This window comes from Corapipo altera, unplaced genomic scaffold, assembly GCF_003945725.1.
Source record: "Corapipo altera isolate COAL_440 unplaced genomic scaffold, ASM394572v1 327, whole genome shotgun sequence".
Lineage (NCBI taxonomy): Eukaryota > Metazoa > Chordata > Aves > Passeriformes > Pipridae > Corapipo > Corapipo altera.
In genome coordinates this window covers 854,052-872,922 of record NW_020885004.1, presented here as the reverse complement: position 1 = coordinate 872,922, position 18,871 = coordinate 854,052, and the positions used below count along the sequence as shown (strand labels likewise).

General features: G+C 47.3%; 1 protein-coding gene and 1 long non-coding RNA gene across 2 annotated transcripts; one reads left to right on the top strand and one right to left on the bottom strand.

The window, feature by feature from the left end:
• Window positions 1-2,886: 2,886 nt before the first annotated feature.
• Window positions 2,887-5,159, bottom strand: LOC113958774. The gene is made up of 3 exons (XR_003531614.1): window positions 5,055-5,159; window positions 4,830-4,917; window positions 2,887-3,096 (listed from the first exon to the last, which is right to left on the bottom strand). It is a non-coding gene; the product is annotated as an uncharacterized LOC113958774 (long non-coding RNA).
• Window positions 5,160-6,697: 1,538 nt separating this feature from the next.
• ELOVL3 (ELOVL fatty acid elongase 3) lies at window positions 6,698-13,342 on the top strand. The gene is made up of 5 exons (XM_027667272.1): window positions 6,698-6,706; window positions 7,845-7,936; window positions 10,761-10,892; window positions 12,258-12,409; window positions 12,921-13,342. The coding sequence occupies exons 1-5, from the start codon at window positions 6,698-6,700 to the stop codon at window positions 13,340-13,342; spliced, it is 807 nt and encodes a 268-aa protein (XP_027523073.1).
• Window positions 13,343-18,871: the final 5,529 nt, after the last annotated feature.

The window sequence follows — 18,871 nt, the reverse complement described above, 5'->3', positions numbered from 1 at the left end:
AGGAGGGAGGTTTCTTTGGGGGGATGAGCTGTATTTCAGCCCTGGGGATTACCTGACTCACCAGCCATGTTTCAGAGGCTGGAGTCTTCCGGGCCACTGGAGTTACAAGTCATCTTTAGTGATGCTGCCTTCATGCTCCTGTGGTGTCAGCCTAAGGGGCAACACACAGGAAAGGATATTCCAAAATATAGCACTGCTCTCCCCAGCATCAGTATGCACATTACTATTCCTCGTTCCTGGCAGAGAAAAGCCAGCTGCTAAGCTTGGCACAAGCTCCCAGAAGTGTGCATAAGGAACACTGTGACACAAGTCACCAGTGGTACCCGACAGGAGCACTCTCACTGTCCCACCTAGGCAGTGGTGTTGGGCAGGGAGGGGAGATGCAAAGCAGCACCAGTCACGGTGGTGTTGGGGTCTCCTCTGTGGGTGGTTTATGGCAGAAGTCTGATTGATCACCCTGTAGCAGCAACTCCTCAGGTGGTCTCTGCCCTCTCCTGGTAATGGAAGTGAAAGAAATTTCACCTGCAAACAGGGCAAAACTTCTGGACAGTGATATGATGAATTTTTGGCAGGCTTTAGTGGATGCAATGATACTTTGGGACTTGTAAATCAGATTTGATGCCTTTCAGAGAGGAGGGTCGACCATAAATTATAGGTCACAAGATGCCTCATCCTAGCGGTGCAGGGGGGTATGTAAATGGGCTGCTCCTTATCAAGGGGTGGAAGGATCAGCTGCTCTGCAAGGCTCAGAGAGCCCAATGTGATGGCAAGGTCAGTGGGGCAGCACCTCCCTGTCAGAGCCAGCCAAACTGCAGGATGGGGGAAGCTTGTGCAAGGCCCTGGCACTTATAGCAGCTTCTGCTCACCTGAAGACAAAAGGAAGCGAGTCCTGAAGGCAGTGCATGAAAAGCAGATGTCCTCCCAAGTACTTAGTCAAGGCATGATCTCAAAAAACAGAAAGGCCCATGGTCCTTCTCAAGCTGTGCTTTAGGAAGGGCTCCCCAAAGCCTTGCAAACACTGAGGAAACATTACATACCAGCCAGAAGCTGAGCACCATGCCTTTCAGGACAGCTGAGGGCAGCCAATCACTCCAAATAGCTGACAGATCTGTTGGGGTTCAGAAAGCTCCTCCTTCCTCCCTCAGCTTCTTTCTTCCCCCTTTCTCAGAGACCGCTGTTAAGATGCTTCTCCCTTTCCAGCTGGAGCCTGTTTACTCCCAGCAGGACCACTCTACCTGCTGCTATAAAAGACTCTAGATGGGATGCAGCTGGGGCCAGTTACTTTTCAGCTTCTTACCCCTACGCTCTATGTTGTCTCTAGCAAGAATGGTTGTGTAGCAATCTTCTTAAGGAAAACTTTTGAGTTACTACTCAATAAATTTCTGCTAGTGCTATGGTAGTGATGCTGTTGACTAACATAATCCCTGACTCCTTTGAATTCAGTTATAAGTGTTTCTGTAAGGTAAGCTCTTCCAAGATCAAACCATGTACTGATGCAAAACTCAGCTATTTTAGTAAAGAGCTGTGCAGAGTTGAGTTTTCTTCTGTTATTTGCAAGCCTGGAAAAACAGGGGGACCCTGCTTGATTGTGAAGTGATAAGTGTGCTCATAGTTATATGCAAAACCATTTATCAGTTCAAATGAAGTTCTTTTTATGAAATCCAAGATAACAAAGAAGGTTTGAGGAGTTATTGAAAACAGAATGGTAGTGTTCACAAGGGTAATGGCAGCTCCACATATCTGATGTCTGCTCTTAGAAAAGTATGTCAAAAAAAAAAAGCATAATATCCAAAGCATTCTTGAAAGCAACACAGATTAACCTGTGTATCTTGCTGGAGAAAAAAAAAAAAAAAGAACGTTAAATGTTCTGCAAATGGCAAACTCAGTGTTGTAATGCCAACAGATTTCAACAGAGGCTTTGGCTGGAGTTAAGCTTCAGTGCCCTTCCTGCAAAGCTTTGGGTAAGGTGATCTATCGGTTCAGACAGTGGTAATGCTGCATTTTGGTCTCTAGGCAGGGAAGTAATAATGGCTGTGCCCTGAATCTACCAATGATCTACATGGGCTGCTATTAAGGCCAGTCTTTTTAAAAGCTAAACTAACTGGGAAGGAGAGTTGAATGGTTAATTTTCATTAAAACTAAATTGGGGAGAAGCTGAGGCCTTTGCAAGAACAGAAGACAAAACTGGTAAAAGCTGAGTTTAAAAATTAATTGCTTTGCTCTCTTCTCTCGTGCATTTGCCCCCTGGACCAATAGAGTGAGAGATGATGCTAGAGACATGTTTTGGCAGGATGTAAATGAACAAAGATGTGAGTAAATACATATAGTTAAAAATAGTGGAATTAGGATCAGGCCTAGAGGCACCTTGGTGGAAGTCTGGAATAATTAACTGTAAGCACTGGGAAGTTACAAGTAGTATAGGGCTGGAGCAGGTGGGGAAGGGAGCCCTTCAAGCCATACATGAGCTGTGTCCTGTGCCCCTGCCTGCAACTCTCTAACTATAAAAAACTCCCTCCATTCTTGTCCCAGGTCTGTCTGAGGTGGCCCTCTGGGCCATATTCTTGTTTCAGAAGAAACATGTTTTCATAATACCCCTACCTCCAGATTTATGTGTGTTCCCTTAGGCCCCAGCTTTGGATGCAAAACTATCTTCTCATTCAGCCTTATCTCCTCTGAGTCAAATGGCCCATCCTTCCCCTGCCTGTAGTTTGGTCTAGGAAGTGGTGGGGAGCTGAAGAAATGACTGCAGGCCTTTTGGGCAGCACGGGGACACCTTTCACAGTTGTGTGTTTGAATTGTATCCCATTCACCTTTTGTCAGGACTGCCCAGTAGCAAATGAAGTGAGCACCTATATTGTAAGAAGAGATTGGGACTGATCAGGGAAGTTCCTCTACAGAAATCCTTTACCAAATGGGTTTAAAAAAACCCCAAATGTTGAACAAAGACTTGAAGACTATCCTCCTTGCAGGTGATATCTTGCCAACTAAAGAATCCTCTGACTGTATCGGTTCAGAGCTGGGTAAAGGAGTGTAGGGTCTCATTAGCAGGACTTGCAAAGATGTTCTTTGGGATTCTCCAAGGGGTTCTCCAAGAAGCTGCAAAAAAGGGGCAAGTAATTTGTGGCAGCAAGTAAAACTTTACTGGGGATCAAAACAGTCTCAAGACAGACTCAAGTAGAATGAAAGCTGATTAGTTTAGTTAAAAGGCAGAAATAAGCACTTCCTTCTGGGATTACAGGAATAGCATTTTAGTCCCAGTTCTGTAGCCAGGGGCTTCTTACAAAGCAAAGTGATGAACTTCAGTTTTGTGCTCTCAGCTTTGCCTGGGATTGGCAAATAGACCTAGACTCTGCAGCCTTGATAGACTTCAACCAGAGGAGAGAGGTGGTGTTTTGTGTGTGGCTGGTGTTGGCATAACTTCTACCAACTCTGAGAGTAGATGACTCAATTGGGGTCTGGAGCAGGAGAATGACTAAGTGGAGAGGGGCCAACACAGAGCCGTTGGCAAAGTATGGCTGAGACTGACCCTGGGGCAATTCTGCTTGGCCTAGCGATGGAGAAAGTGCTTTCTATCTTTGAGAATGCAGGGAGGAGAGCTCTTACACACCATCATCAATGCAGGCAACAGTTCACAATGGCAATTTTGCTAATGCAATAATGTTGTTATTGTGCTATTGTTTATTTTACTCTTGTTTAAAGCACTGGACCTGTTCTGGCTGAGAAATACTGAATGTTGGTTTGTACAAAGTCTCTCTTCAATGAACAGTTCAGGAAACACAAATAGGTGCATGCATGAATGCCTGTAGAGGTTCTCAACCTCAGCCTGAGTTTTGAGACTTCTTTGCTAAAGGCGTAGCTGATCAGGTTGTTCAAAGGATACCTTTGATCTTAATCAGAAGTCCTTCAATTCGATTTTTGTACTCACATTTGTTCAAGAACTTGTTAGTTAGACTAGTCTCAGCCACTAAATTTTTAACTGTGAAAACAGACACTGATGAATTAAATTGACAAATTTTCTCCTAATCTCACATTCTCTGAATTCTGCATGTGTATTCAACCACTCCTTTCAGAACAAAGTTTGAAGACAGCAATTCTAGGCAAAAGCCCAGCTGCTCACCTAATGTACTTGTTTTAACTGCTGTTTCAAAACCAGTGGGCCTACTTAGAGGCTTTAGAGAACAAAGGGGTTTGTAAATGGTACATGCTACCAACAAGAGAGGTCCTTAGAGGTGATTTTCATCATGTGATTAGAGCCATGATAGCCTTTATTTGAAGGGTGATTGCAGATTATGACATCTTTGGGTTAATAGCTCCTGATGTCACCATCATTTTGTTTAAGCTTTAGGTTAGCCTTAGCTAACCCTTATGTAGTTTTCCCTTTGGAGATGTTTCACAGTGGTAAGAGCAACTAGGTCAGAGGGCAAAAAATAACTTGAAGCAATAGTAAGGACTCCAAGTAGTCCCTTCTGAGAGCTCTCATCTTTCAATTCAGTGGGTCTGCTTTGTTTTTTTCCTTTTTGAAAACCAGCCATGCCTGGCAGAGAAAGCAGACACATCCAGCATGTTACCCAGAAGCCATCTTTTAAAGTATGTGTGTGTGCATGAAGGGACAATACCCTGTCTAGCTCTATGCAAAATTGTTCTCAAATGACCAACTTGCTTGATCATCACACACATCCTTCAGAAGGACCATGCCCAAACACTGAAGGTCTGATACAGGTATGAGGGCTGTTGCTTATGGCTCTATCTTGCCAGGGTACAAAGAAGAGGTTTTGCTTAATGACTGCTAGTCAAACATCAGGCAGAGAGATGCAAGGAAGGACTATTACCTCTAGTAGTGTGCAGAGGTTAAACTTTGAACTCTTAGTATCAGCCTGTTCGGGTGACTCTTGTAAGGCAATGCAGCTGACCTCCTGGCTAGAGAAGCAGAAGGAAGATAGATGGACTCCTTGCAAGGAGCAGGGAATCCTCTCTTCCCCTTGGGCCTGAGGGCCCTGCTTCCCCAAGGGAGGACAGCTAATAGCTCCAGAGAGTCAGGAAGGAGCACAGCAAACCTTCTGCCTGCTCTTGCTTTTGGGAAATGAAGGGCTCTGCTCAGCAGGTGGTGCCTCCCTGAACTTCTTTTCATTTTTGCTCCCCTCTAATGGCCAAAAATCAGAGGGCCCCTTTTCTGGAGACCATGATGTCACAGGCTGTGGTGACTGGTGCCAGAGGGTGCTCCAGGCAGGCTCACAATTACCCAGCACTGCATCAGGATGGAGTTTTCCACAGCTCTGATTGCTGGGTTTTATCCCTGTTTTCTGTTACATCTCTAAAGAAATGCACCTGTATCGTGGTTGCTGGGAGAAGGTGTTACAGCTAAACTTGGGAAAGAGAGCAGCGAAGGCAAATCAATAAATCTTCACAAGTCTCAGTCTTCATGGAGTCAGTGTGTCTTCCTGCTTACATCCCTGACAGAAGGTCTCTGCTCTGACGCTTGCACTGCAGTTCTTCCCTCTCCTTGGAGCAAGTTAGATCCACTGCCCGGGTTTTACCCAAAGTAGCAAATCTTCTGCAGGCTGATCTCCTATGAAGCCTCAATCTATGCAAAAATGTGCATGTTCATGTGCTCAAAGCTTTGGCTTTTGAACAGCTATGCTATTTATTGTGTTTCAATACTTGCTGTTGCCCTTTTTAAAAAAAACCTCTTCATTTGAAGTGCCAGAAAATTTAAATAATACCTCATTTGGAACAGCTAGGGATTATCATAGAATGGTTTGGGTTAGAAGAGACCTTTAAACATCATCCCATCTCAACTCCTCTGAAAAGAGGAGGCACATTTTCAATTAAATCAAGTTGCTCAGAGGCCTGTTCAGCTTTGAATATTTGAGTCTCTCTGGGCAATCTCTTTCACTGTTTCACCACTTACGTGGGCATAAACTTTATATTAGCTGAATGTAAGCCTAACAGCCCAGGGTAAATTCTCCAGCACCTTCCATCAAGCTCTTGCTGCAATGTGTTAAACATAGGCTCCTTTCCAAAGTTAGAGAATCAATCGGGAGAGAAAGTTTGTTTCCTTATCCTTACCATGTCTTCCCACCTGTTGAAGCTACTTAAGCCAAACTGCAGTATGTGTAACAAAATCATGCCTTACCTGCTATGCCACATCTGTTGGTGTCAAAAGAGTTAAAAGGTCTTTTGATCAAGAATGTGAAGATTGTTCTTTGTTTTTGTAGTGTGGTTAATGTGGCAAAGAAGCTGCCCCTGGATGGCCCATGTATGAAATCATATGCTCTGCAGTCAAGAGGGACATATGAATTAGGGCACGATCCTAAGCTTTGATGAAAGCTTGCAGTGCTTGTGCAAGAAGATCCTTCAATGACTTTCTCTGCTCCGATGTGTAAATCACAAGTAACAATCACAGGCAGTAAAACAAGCTGATTTGGAGGTAGTTATGTGCCATCTTAGCCTGCTCAGCCTTGCCTCCTGTGCAGAAAACTGTCTGTCCTCTGCACTGGTGGGGATGGCAGCATAGCTCAGACCAGCAAGGGCCTGTTTGAGTGAGGCTGACTCTGTGCACACTCACTCTTTTCCTGTAGACTCTGTCAGGGGTCTCGTATTTAAGGCCAGCCTGAACTGGCACATCCTACCTGGAATTAAATAATTTTTTTTAAAAAAATCAACCACTCTGCATCCTCTTTTCCCTGTCCCCACCTGCATGGAGCAGGTAGGTAGTTGGTGGCAGTACAGTGACAGTCAGCTAGCCAACCAGCAGTGTGTGGTGGACACACTGCTCCTGTCCCCCACAATGACCATGTTTAGCTCCATCCTAGTTGGTGTAGCTGCTCTCTTGACTCCTGCCACATATCCACTCTGTTTAAGTCCTTCTACAAGCTGCTCTGTACAGTCTTTTTTGTGACATGTGCTATGGAAGTGGTTGATCTGCAAGGCCAGGGAACTGTAAGTGCTTCTTGCCCTTTACCTATCCTAAAGCTTTGGATTTGTTGATTTGTGACATTCTTAGGAAGACGATTACCTACTCTATAGAAACCACTTCCTGAATTTTGGATCCTACCAGGATTTGGCATGCTGTTACTCATCCTGAATGGTACCTGGAGTCTTTCACAAACAGCTACATGCTCTTCAGTCTTGACGAAAGGCGAACATGCTGTCTACCACTAAGTCAGTTTGTTGTTTACTCTCCTGTTATAGGAAATTTATTTTAACACTTGGAGTCTGAAATGTGATATTTGTGCAAAAATCAATTATCTTGTAGTCTCAACCCCAGGGCAAATCAGACTGTAGGTGATGCATATCAGAAACTAGTCCTCCCTCTGTATATATTGGTGAAAAAGTGAGTCTCTACCAGAAAACTGAAACTCTTGTTGCAATTAGCAATTTGAGCTTTAATTGAGCATTAAATTTATTTAGGGCTACCTCAAAGAAGAACTATTTCTGGAATACTGTAGAAGCAGTCTAGTGGGAAATGCGCTCTCCAGAAGCATCCACAACCTTATTTCATGGTCCTCAGAAAATTTCCTTTCTCTCTGAGGTCCTACCTAGCCACTGTGGCCTCTGAATAAAGGCATGGAGGCTTCTGCTCCATAATCTCTGTCTCCTCCCCACTCATGTGGAGGACAGAAGATTGCAGCCCTGATGTGCCAACGGTCTGAGAAATGTTGCTGGGGCTCTGCTTCCTCACCTGCAGGATCTGAGCTCTGTGCAACTTATTGCGATGTGTTTATTTAAAAGTCACTATGATGTCCACATTGCATATCAGCTTGTAAAGCATCCGGAGTCCAACAGTGATTCTGAACACAGTGCCAGTGTTTGGGCACTGGACTTGGCAGCTCTCTGCATGCTAGCCCACCCAGATCTGGGAGTGCAGACAGGTGTATTTGACATTGTGGAGGCAAGAGGATAATCAGAATGTCACAACTCAATCTGGATTGCTCAGGTAAGCTTTCAGTCCGTGAGAAAGCTCTGCCTTACTAAGAAAGACAGGGATCTTGGAGGATGCCGAGAGTCTCATCTTTTCTGTCTGCCTCTGTTCTTTACATGTGTTGTTCCCTTCTGCCAAAGATGTACTTGGGGAGGGCTTTCCACCAGCTGCCTGCTCAGGTGGCACCAAACAGCTGAAGTCATGAGCTCTTCCTGTAACTGAACATGCCACCACCTCAGAGATGGATGGACAGACCTGCTCTAGGAGAGGCAATGTTCTTGTTCATGTGGCATGAAGCAGTTTCAAAATGAAAACTTTAACTACTGAACAAAGGATTAGGTTAGGAATAAAAAATTATGTCAGTATCAGCACCTTTTCTACTCAACTAATCCAATTTACCCTTGCATGTCCCAAGAGCGTTCTCTCTTGTGATATGGTGTCTTACATAAAGGAGACCTTGTTTAACAATTGCTAAAGAGTAGGTCAAACAAGCAGGTATTTTGTACTTGTTGTGCCTCAAGCAGCTAACCACTGTACTCCATCTGAGTACAGCAAATCCACAAACAATATTCAGGTAAAGGAGTCAGCAACAGTGAAACAGTTGTCCAGAGCATGGAGAGGGGCCCCAACATGGCTTTGCTGCTGAATAATGAGACTGAATGTCAACTTGTATGCACTAGAAGCTAGTGCAAAAAGTACCCTGCTTGTGTGGCTGCACCTGGTCTTTTGGTGTGTAGAAGCCCTTGCAGCAGATGAAAGTTGTCTTCAGCATGTACCTGAGTATTCTGCTTAGTGATGCTACTGCCCAAAGCAGGTGATGAAAGATGAAAGACAAGTGACCTGGGATGGAGATTGTGCAGTCCTTGAGCTGCAGTCCTCTGGAAGGGGCAGGACCTCCTGGGAGCAGGAAACACTAATGTGAGAGCTGTGCAAGGCACAGTGGGAGCTCATGCTACATGCAGGATGTTCTCCCAGTGCATGATATGGGAAAAATACTGCTGCTGACATGTATAGGCTGACCTTAAACTTGCAAGTGCTCTACAAAATAGGGAGTGTAAGTCAGGATGGTGCAAAAATCACCAAGGGATTTTAATTCCTATATGTCAAATTCTTCCTCATTTTCTCACGCTAGTGCACTGTCAAAAACAGAGCAAATTGTAGATGGCCCATTCCTGGAAACTTTCGAGGCCGGGCTGGATGGGGCTTTGAGCAACCTGGATTAGTGGAATATGCCCCTGCTCACAATGGAGGGGTTGGAACTAAATGATCTTTGAGGTCCCTTCCAACCCAAACCATTCTATGATTCTATGAAATGTCTCATCGAGGGAAATATTCACCTCCTGTTTGAAGAGTCAGCAGTTAAGCAGACGACTTGTGTACAAGTGCATTGTACACAATGAGGCATAAGGCAATGAGGCAAAAGCCTCCCCAAGCCTGTGAGCTTTGTAGGGTGCTGCTGTTGAACGTGTAAACACATGATACCCGGGGGAAATACCAAGCTGAGTGAAGTGACCAGAGGGTGCAATGAGATATGCTGTGTTCAGGGGATTTTGACTATATGGGAACCATTTTCAGCTGCAGGAAGCTAAGTAGGAGATTACCTAGAGCCCATTTAATCTGCAGCAGCAGTGGCCAGATACTGCAGTCAATGGTGAAGCAGGTACAACAGCTAGCCGCAGTCAGGGTAAGGGTGTTTCTGCCTGTTGTTGGTGACAATGTTGTTATTACCCTGCCCATCTGCTCAGGGGCGAGCTGGGATGGGTGGGCCAGGTACCTAGTGAGCGGGAGGGCCCCCCAGAGCCCGACGGGGAGACCGGAGCCTCCCACTCCCTGTGCTGGGCAAGGAGCGGGAGGCTCCGGTCTCCCCGTCGGCCCGGGAGGTCCCCAGTCCCGCCCCCGGTGTGATGTTGGGGCGGAGCGCATTCCCGGGATTATATCCGCCGGTGTGAGGCCGGGGAGCGGCTGATTTTGGGTTGCGCCCAGAGATGCTGGATATGGAACTGAACGTCGACCCGTCGGAGGTGCAGCCGCTGGGAGAGTATGACTTCGAGAAGAACTTCAATACGACGGCAATCAGGAAATGGATGATAGAAAATCGGTGAGAGGAGAGGAGGTTGCAACTCCGATGCACCCTGGACCCCGGGTAGCCCCGTCGGGTCCTGCTGTTTCTAGCAGAACAGGTGGGGGGGGGGCCCTCAGTTCCGAGGAGGAGGAGGTTGGAGGGCGCTGGTTGCACACCTCAGACTGTTGAGGAAGGGCTGCAGCAGTGCATGGGGCAGAGCAAACAGGGGTCCAGGTGGTGCTGCAGCCTGTAGGGAGTTGGTGATGTGTCAAGAGGGCAAAGAGCAGCCACGGACGGCCACTGCAGCCCTTGCACCGGCAAAAAGGGTACTCAGCCCTGACATGCTGCTGTAAAGCCTTGGAAAGGAGTGGGACACAACACAAGGCTCTTGAGGCTCTAGCTTACTGGTGTAACTGACCTTTTTAGACATCCTGCGTAGGCATCCTCTGCCTATAGAGTCTCATGTGTAAATGGATAAAATGCATTGGTGTGTTTGCTTGGGATCCTGCTCATAGGCGACCAGAACCTGTCTCATCCCATCAAGGTTTTGTGGAAATCTCCATGATGTAGCAGTTCACTTTCTTTTCTGCAGTCCCCATAGTTTTTCCTTGCTAGCTCTACTCACTGTCAGGGCAGACTTTCTTCCAAGCCCAACCTTATCATAAGAATGGGAGATTTTTTTTCTTGGTGAGAGCACTTCACTGAGGCTACAGAAGTCTGGCTGAAAATAGGTCAGTTTGGGTCTTTTCCTGATGGCTCCCTCTCCTCTACTTGCAGGGACAAGCCTTTAATTTTTGGTGCTATTTATTTGATCCTGATCTTTGGAATCCAGCATTTCATGAAGGAACGGAGAGCCTTCCACCTGCGGACACCACTGACCCTGTGGTCCTTCAGTCTGACCTTGTTCAGGTAAGAAACCAAACTCCTTTACCAAAACTGGAGATAGCTGTAGATCTTCCCTACAGATTGGATTGATGGAAAGTTCTGGATATCCATGATGTCACTAAGGAAATAAACTATTTTTTTTCCCCATGAAGGCCCTTTCCAACTAGGGGAAGTGACCTGCTCGTACAAGTAATTTGTTTCTCACCAGAAATATTCCAGCAAGTGGAATGAGCTGCAGAAGGACCACTGGGGACTGTGCTTGAAAATCATTAGTGGGTAGATATGGATGTGAAGTCTGCAAAAACAGAGATCCTCTCTTATTCAAAGGATTCCTACTTATTACAAGTTTGATTTGAGGTTTATTACTCTTTAAAATTGTTTTTTCCACCACCACCTTTCTCTAATCCTGGTGTGTAGGAGGTGGGGAAAATTCTGCTAAGCTCACAGAAGCATAGAAGATTAATCTAAAATATGTTTTCAGACTGTCCAGTCTTACAGTACTGGTTTCCTGCAATGACCGTGAGACTGTTTCAGCCCATCCTCTGTAACTATAAACAAGCAGATGTCAATTTTCAAAAATTCCCCTTATCTCCACACCTCTTCCTGTCTTTTTTGTGAGACAGAGAGAAATTAGATTACTGCCTCTAACTCCAGTTGGCTTTGATCAACTCAAAGGGACACCGGTTATCCTCTGTTAGGGCTGGGCATGGCAGTGGTCTGTAAAATCACAAGTTGTGTGAGAGGGGAGGTCAGGGGATGACTGTTCATGGTCTGTTCAGAGACAAGCTCATGCAGATGAAGCAGGTTGATAACAAAGAAGAAGTGGTATTTCTCAAAAGCTGTAGGAACTGCCTGCCACAGGAGATTGTAAATGTTCCCTGGGCATGTCCTGTGGGCCCATGTCAAGAGGTGGGACATCAGGACAATTGTTCCCCTTTTCTGATCAGCATGGCAGCTTTTGCTCAAGTGCCTCTTCAAGCAGTGGAAGCAGAGAGTGTAACAAGGGAGCATTCTTTGATGCTCAGACCTTGGCCGCTGTCACCCTCCAGGAGCTGCATGGTGGCACCAGGCAAGCTGAAGGGCTGTGTTGGTGTCTCACAACCTACTTACTCCTTGTGTCTTGCTGCTGTTTTGGTGGAACCAGCAGCCTTTCACTGCTCTGTCTTGCAGGAATATCCTGGCTAAAAGGTGTTGGGCAAGCCTGTGCCCAGCAAACAGAGAGCTAAAACCTTCTGGGAAGTAAAAGAAGATAACAGTTTGTTTAGATGTCGCTGAAACTACCCTGGGCATTGAGATTGAATTAGCTGAATATCCTTGAGTGCAGAGATGTCAGAGGCTCCCAGGTGGGCCCTGGGAACAGTGTTCAGCTCTTCTCTGATTTTCTTGCAGTGTCGTTGCAGCCTCACGGGTCTGGAAGCAAATGGCCTTCCTCCTTCTTAACAAGGGATTTAAGCAATCAGTGTGTAGTCAATCTGTCTTCGTTCACCCTGTCTCCAGGCTTTGGTTATTTTTATTTGCAATGAGCAAATTTGTGGAACTGGGTGAGTCTGAAACTTCTTATCCTGTGTGTTTGTTACTGTTACTTGGTTGTTTAGCTTTGCACCTGTCACTTGTTTTCTTGCTTCCTCAGATGATATGCTTGCTCTCCAAGGGGTTGCAGCCTGATGTTATTACTCTAGTTTGATCCCCAGGCCAGTGCCTGGACTAGACAATTCTGCCCTGGAATGACTGCAGTGAGGGGGCAGCAGACAAGTAGGCAGGGAAGGGCTGGGCTTTCTGCCTAGTTTCAATCCAAAGAAGTAAAGAAGAGCTGGTCTGAAGTGCTGTGTAGGTAGAGCTAGGTAAGCAAGCCTGTACTACAAACATGCCAGCAGATAGGGTGCCTGAATGATCTTTTTCAATACAGACTATTTCAATGTGAACTTAGGTTTTGGTGGGATCAAGCCATATAATGGCTTCAGTATTGAAGCTTGCTTATTCTGCCTCATGTGAAAACTTGTGCAACTGCTGTGCTTTCACCAAACTAACAATGCACCTCTCTCCCAACTCAAGGTGACACTGTGTTCATTGTTCTCCGGAAAAAGAAGCTCATCTTTCTCCACTGGTATCACCATTTAACCACAGCAGTTTTATCCTGGTATAACCATAATGAAATGTCGGCTGGTTGTGGCTGGGTTGCAGCCTTGAACTTCAGTGTCCATGGTCTCACATACTCCTACTACACTGTGACAGCCATGGGCATCCGGGTACCCAAGTCCATTGCCATAACAATCACCACTTCACAAATGGTGCAGATGACGGGATTTTTAATAATGAGCATCTTTATGTTCTTCTGGAAGGATGATAAGGTCTGCCGCACCACCTGGCCACTGCTTCTCAGTGCATCTTGGATTTATATCACTTTTTTGATACTCTTTGTCAACTACTTCTTCAAAACTTATCTGAGTGGCACCTGGAAATCAAAGGAGGAGTAAAACCAGGGACAGAAGAAGAGACTGGGGTGGAGGTGGGGAGAGAGGGAAAGGGGAAACTTTTCACTTCTGTCTGGATCTCAGGTGCCTAATGGGATGGGTGTGATGAGGGTTAGGAAGAGATCACTGTGGATAACAGCCTTCAGATTAACTTGTGCATTGGCCTTTGGTGTGTCTGCCTTGCATTGGGGGGCATGCCAGAGTGAGGTGCGAGTCGTTCCAGTCTGGTAACAGGAGAAGGGGGAAGTAGCTGGGGGCTGGAGACCTTGGAGCTGTGGTTCTGCTTTTTCCTCTTTGTGTCACTTGGGTTTGCCTTGTGCCTCGCCTCCTTCCCAGGGACTGATAGGATCCTCCGTGCCCCAAGACTCTCCTTGGAAAAAAGGTAATGAAAGTCCTCTCAAAACAGCACTACCCTCTCCATGGTCCCTGGTTCTGGGGGAGAGCAGGAGAACAGAGCCCAAACCTACTGCTACTTTGCATGTGGGGCAGCCGCCATAGGTTACTGGTAGGAACAGCACTGACAAGGAAAATCCCTGCTGTTTTGTAAGGTTGCATTTGGAGGGGCTCTGCCCAGGCTCTCCCTTCTTCTCTGTGGCGTGAGGAACTGCATCCCATGAACTTTAATGGCTGTTATCTGTGGTGTGCCTTTTGTACAATATTAAACAATCTATTTAACTTGACTAGCTGCTGTCTCAGACTCTAGGAGCTGAGCAGGGTCCAGCTCTGCCCTGCAGATTGTGCCAGGCATTGCTAATGGTCCCAGCCCAGGGCCAGCCCTATGGGCTGGAGGCAGAAGGGTCCCAGGATCAACTCCTCTCAGAGGGCTTCTGCCACTGTGTGATGTGTTAAAATGACTAATAAACGCTGTCATATGAATTGATTGATTGATTGATTTTTTTTTTTATGTCTTTTTTGTATTTGACCTTTGTACAGAACTGTGAGAGAAGCGTTGCTTTCTCTGTTTCAATACTTTGTCTTTCTGAGGGTTAGCAAGGTATCTGGCAGATTCAGTCCCTCTATGCTTACCCCTTCTGCAGTCATCAACAGCTGGTCTTGCTTCTCGAGCCCCTTTGCTCACCATGAGGGAACTAGAAATGAGAGAGAGAGATGATAAAATTCAGGCTCTTGTTTTGCCATCTGAACTGAGCATATGGATTTTCAAAGTCATTGTGCTTCATGAAGTCAAGATGAGCCTCAGAGCCTGAGTTTGACCAGGAGCACCCTTGTCCAAGCCTCTGGTTGTGTGCTGGCTCCTACCTGGTGAATGGGATTTGGCTGTTTGAGGCAGTGGGCTAGAAACCTACCACAGGGCTGTGGGCTGCACTTTTATCCCCAGGAGATGGCATCAGTCTGTGTCCTGCCCAGCCTTCCCTGACAAGGGCTCCTACTCTGGACTTCCCAGCGTGGTGGGTAGTAGTGTAACAGCACCTTCCACAGCTTTGGGAAATGCAGAAGCAGTCAGCTGAGGTGTTTGCCCTCCACATTTGGAAGCTCTCTTTAGAGAGGGGATGGTGAACATATGAGAGTAATGGGGTGATCTCTCTCCTGCATGGTGCTATTTGGGGCACTTTCTGTGACAAGCGTGGTGCTGGTGAGGCAACTGCCAGCTCTCTCCTTACATGTGCCCACAGCTGCCTCAGCAATGCTCCCTCAGCTGTCTCAGGCATCTGCACAAACACCGGATCATAGAGTCACCAAGACTGGAAGAGACTTTTAAGATCGTCAAGTCCAGCCTTCAATGCAGCTCTTCCACTGTAACCTCTAAAACACTAAACCACATCATTCAGGGCCAGATCCAGAAGTCTCTTAAACACCTCCGGGGATGGTGACTCCACCACCTGCCTGGGCAATCTATTCCAATGCCTGAGCACCCTAACAGTGAAAAAAAAATTTCTAATATCTAATCTGAATTTCCCCTGTCTCAGCTTTAGGCCATTTCCTCTAATCCTTTCACTGCAGGCACGGAATCACTACAACCTCCTTTCCAATAGTTGTAGAGAGTGATAAGGTCTCCCCTGATCTCCCTCTTCTCAAGACTAAACAAACCCGGCTCCCTCAGCCATTCATCACAAGACATGTTTTCTAGTCCTTTCAGGAGCCTTGTTGCTCTTTGCTGGAGATGCTCCAGCAGCTCAATGTCCTTTTCAAAGTGAGGACCCAGAACTGAATGCAGCACTCGAGGTGTGGCCTCACTAGGGCTGAGTACAGGGGGATGATCACTTCCCTAGTCCTGCTGACCACACTAGTCTTGATACAGGCTGAGAAGTCACTGGCCTTCTTGGCCACATGGGCCCACTGCTGGCTCATACTGAGCCAGCTGTCAACCAGCACCCCCAAGTCCCTTTCTGCCAAACAGCTCTCAAGCTGCTCACCCCCCAGCCTGTAGTGCTGCAAGGGGTTGCTGCGACCTAAGTGCGGGACCCGGCACTTTGCCTTATGGAACTTCATGCAGTTGTTCTTAGCCCATGGATCAAGTCTGACTGGGTCTCTCTGTAGAGCCTTCCTACCTTCTAGCAGATCATCCAACTTAATGTCTTCTGCAGATTTACTGAGGGTGCACTCCATCCCTGTGTCCAGATCATCAATAAAGATGTTAAACAGGACCAGCCCCAAAACTGAGCCCTGAGGATCACCACTAGCAACTGTCCACCAACTGGATTTAGCTCCATTCCCCACAACTCTCTGGGCTCAGCCAGACGAAAGCACTGAAAAGTGGTGTTTCCACAGTCACCGTTTTTCTGCCTAAAATGCCTGACGTGTTTTTGATGCTTCAGAGGTGATGCTCTGTAGGATAAGTGAGCCATCCAACTACTCTCACTCTGCTGGTGCTGCCCCACTCAGCAGTGCAGACCAGGGCACTGGAGGCAGGGCTCTGCATCTCCAGAAGACTTCACCTCTGGAAGAGCTCTTTATAGGCCCATCCGTGCATGCTGTTTGGGTAGGAAGTATCTTTCGTGGGGCAGGAATCAACCCAGCAGAAGGAGGGTTTGCTGAGGGTGTGTTGCAGAGACCCTCTCTCCCCCTTCAAGAGACACTGCAGCTCTTCAGATGGCCACATCCATCCACTCAGAATGTGAGGGTACCCCCCTTCCAATGCTGCCTTGCCCCACCTGCCCTACACGCTCCCCAGGGAATGCACACCATCAGCAAGCCCAGCATTTGCCCCTTTGCTCTGCTGTTCTCTCTGGCTAAACAAGAGATAGCAATAAATTTGCCAGACCTAGGAAGGGGAAGACTTATATTTCTCATGTGTTTTATATTATTTTGGCAAGTTTTCTGGAGTGCTGAGCTGTGGGTGAGAGTAAAGTGCTTGCTGGGGCTTAGGGAGCTAATAACAGCACTCTCCCAGGTCAGTGCTATTTCCCTGAAGCTCTCTGGAAATGACTCCTCCTGGTACTCTGTGAAGAAAAGTCCTTCTTATGTGTGCTGGTGAGCTGAAGCAGACAGTGGGCATGCTTTGGAGGGTATGTATCTTGAGGATTTGTCTATTTTTGTTGGTTGGGGGGGGGGGGCTTGTTTGTTTTACTTTGAGGGAATGAAGAGCAATCGGTTGCCTCTCATGCAGGAGTCACTGCTCAGGGGGAGCCATGGTCCCCACCGAAGGCGTCTTTGAGGACCCTTGCACAGCTGGAGCAGCTTGGCTTAGGGGCAGCCGAAGCTGTACGGAAGATGTACGGAGGCTGCGGGATGCACGGAGGCTGCGGGATGCAGGGGAGCAGCCCTGCAGCTCTGGCGCGGGCCGGGCAGAGGACGTGCTGCAAAGAGGAAGGTTTCCTGGGGGCGGGAGTAGATGGGGCCCCAGGTTGCGAGAATGGTGAAGCAGGGCTAGGGAGCCGGCGGGGAGCAAGAGAGGCTTTTTTTTCCGGAGGCTTTATCCGTCCTCCGGCGCGGGGCAGGAGCGCGGCGCCCACCGGCATCCGCTGCCCGCCTCTAGATGACACCCGCCGCCCGCGCTGCCCGGCGGCAACGGGGTCCGAAACGGCGATTAAGACAGAAATTAGAGCCACCTCTCACAGCTGTGGGTCTACCTGAGCCCAGTTGTTAACAGGTGCAGCAGGGGCTCGGAGGTTCACATCCACCCCGCCGTTCGGGGCTCTACTGACAGCACGCACCAAGCAAGGGGAGTCAGAAAACATCCCCCGTTGTATGAACAAGAGAAGAGGATACTGAACAGGGTCTGTGCTATGCTGCTTTTCGGTGGAGGGGAAGCACTGATGGCAGCCACTGAGGACACCCAACTGTTCGGTGCACTTTGCCTTAGTCTTCAGACTCGGACAGCTACGGGGAAACGGAGAGCACAAGCCATGCCGGTGATGGGGGCTGAAGGCTGTCCTTGAATAAGAAAAGTGCAAGAGAGTATTTAGATAAACAGGAGTTTTTCAGACTATCTGGGTGTGGTGAACTTCACACAAAACAATCCCAGAATTATTGTTATCTATGAGAACTCCTGAGAGACACTGAAGCTTGGAAAGACTGTAAAATGCAAGCTTTGTACCCCCTCTTCAAAACAGGGACTGGGACTAAAAGCCCGGGACTGCTGATAGTTAAATCCCGGCCCCCATCACCACCCAAAAATGCTAGAACAAATAATCTCACTGTTTGTAAGCAGTGGAGATGAATGGGAGGTATATGGACCCATCAAGAATGGAATCTGGTCAAAATAATCCAAATGTCCTTTATGACAGAGCAATGGCACGGTGAAGAAAAGCTCTTACTGCCATCTAGATGAGATATTGGGTAGGTACAAAATCCATTGAATAATTATAACCAGAAGTACCCACAGGTCACTGTTGAAAAGGAAGGGATCTGTTGAGTGAGGTTCAGGGACATCTGTTCCAGGACTGGTTTTGCTCAGCATTTCCACTAATGACCTGGATGATGGAGGAGAATGTGCACTTGCTAAATCTGCAGATTGGGAAGTATCCAGTGACAAAGTTATCTGCCTAACAGGTCTTCAGAATAAGCAAGACCCTGCTAAAAATGGCCTGCTTTCTTTGCAGTACTAAGAAGATATAGCTGTGAAGGTACTGGGGACTTGTGTGGGAGAGGGAGGTCCTGGAGGAGGTTTGTAGTACACATGTAGTAAACCTGCTGTGTTTGTGCTGGACCAGAGAGCATGATGTCCATGTCCTGGCCCCATGGGGAGGGAGCCGAATGTGGAAGGCTGTACTGGCCCAGCTGCATCAGGAAGGCAGCTGGAATTTGAAAAACAGGGGACCTCTCACAGAGCTCTCTGCTGCCCACTTGCTTACTTAGTTATTTGCTTTCTCTGTTTTCTGCAGATTTTAAGGTTTTCATGTGGTTGTATCAGTCATTAGGTCACTGTACAAAGTGCTCTCAGCCCAGAGCTGGCGTGTGGTTTGTCACCTGGTCTGGATCCTACGTGGTGCAATACCTTTGACTGCAGAGACAGACCACAACATCATCTCAGTGCAGCACTGGGAAGGAGAAACTTGAGACAACTAGGCCAGCCTGCAGAGCCACTGGCCACACACACTGGCACGTACTAGTGACCTTGTGTGGGTACTGACT

Excerpts from the sequence above, each read along its gene's own strand:
- ELOVL3 (XM_027667272.1), top strand. Across the intron at positions 7,937-10,760 it reads ACTCAATCTGGATTGCTCAG|GGACAAGCCTTTAATTTTTG; the intron begins GTAAGCTTTCAG and ends CTCTACTTGCAG. Across the intron at positions 12,410-12,920 it reads GAGCAAATTTGTGGAACTGG|GTGACACTGTGTTCATTGTT; the intron begins GTGAGTCTGAAA and ends TCCCAACTCAAG.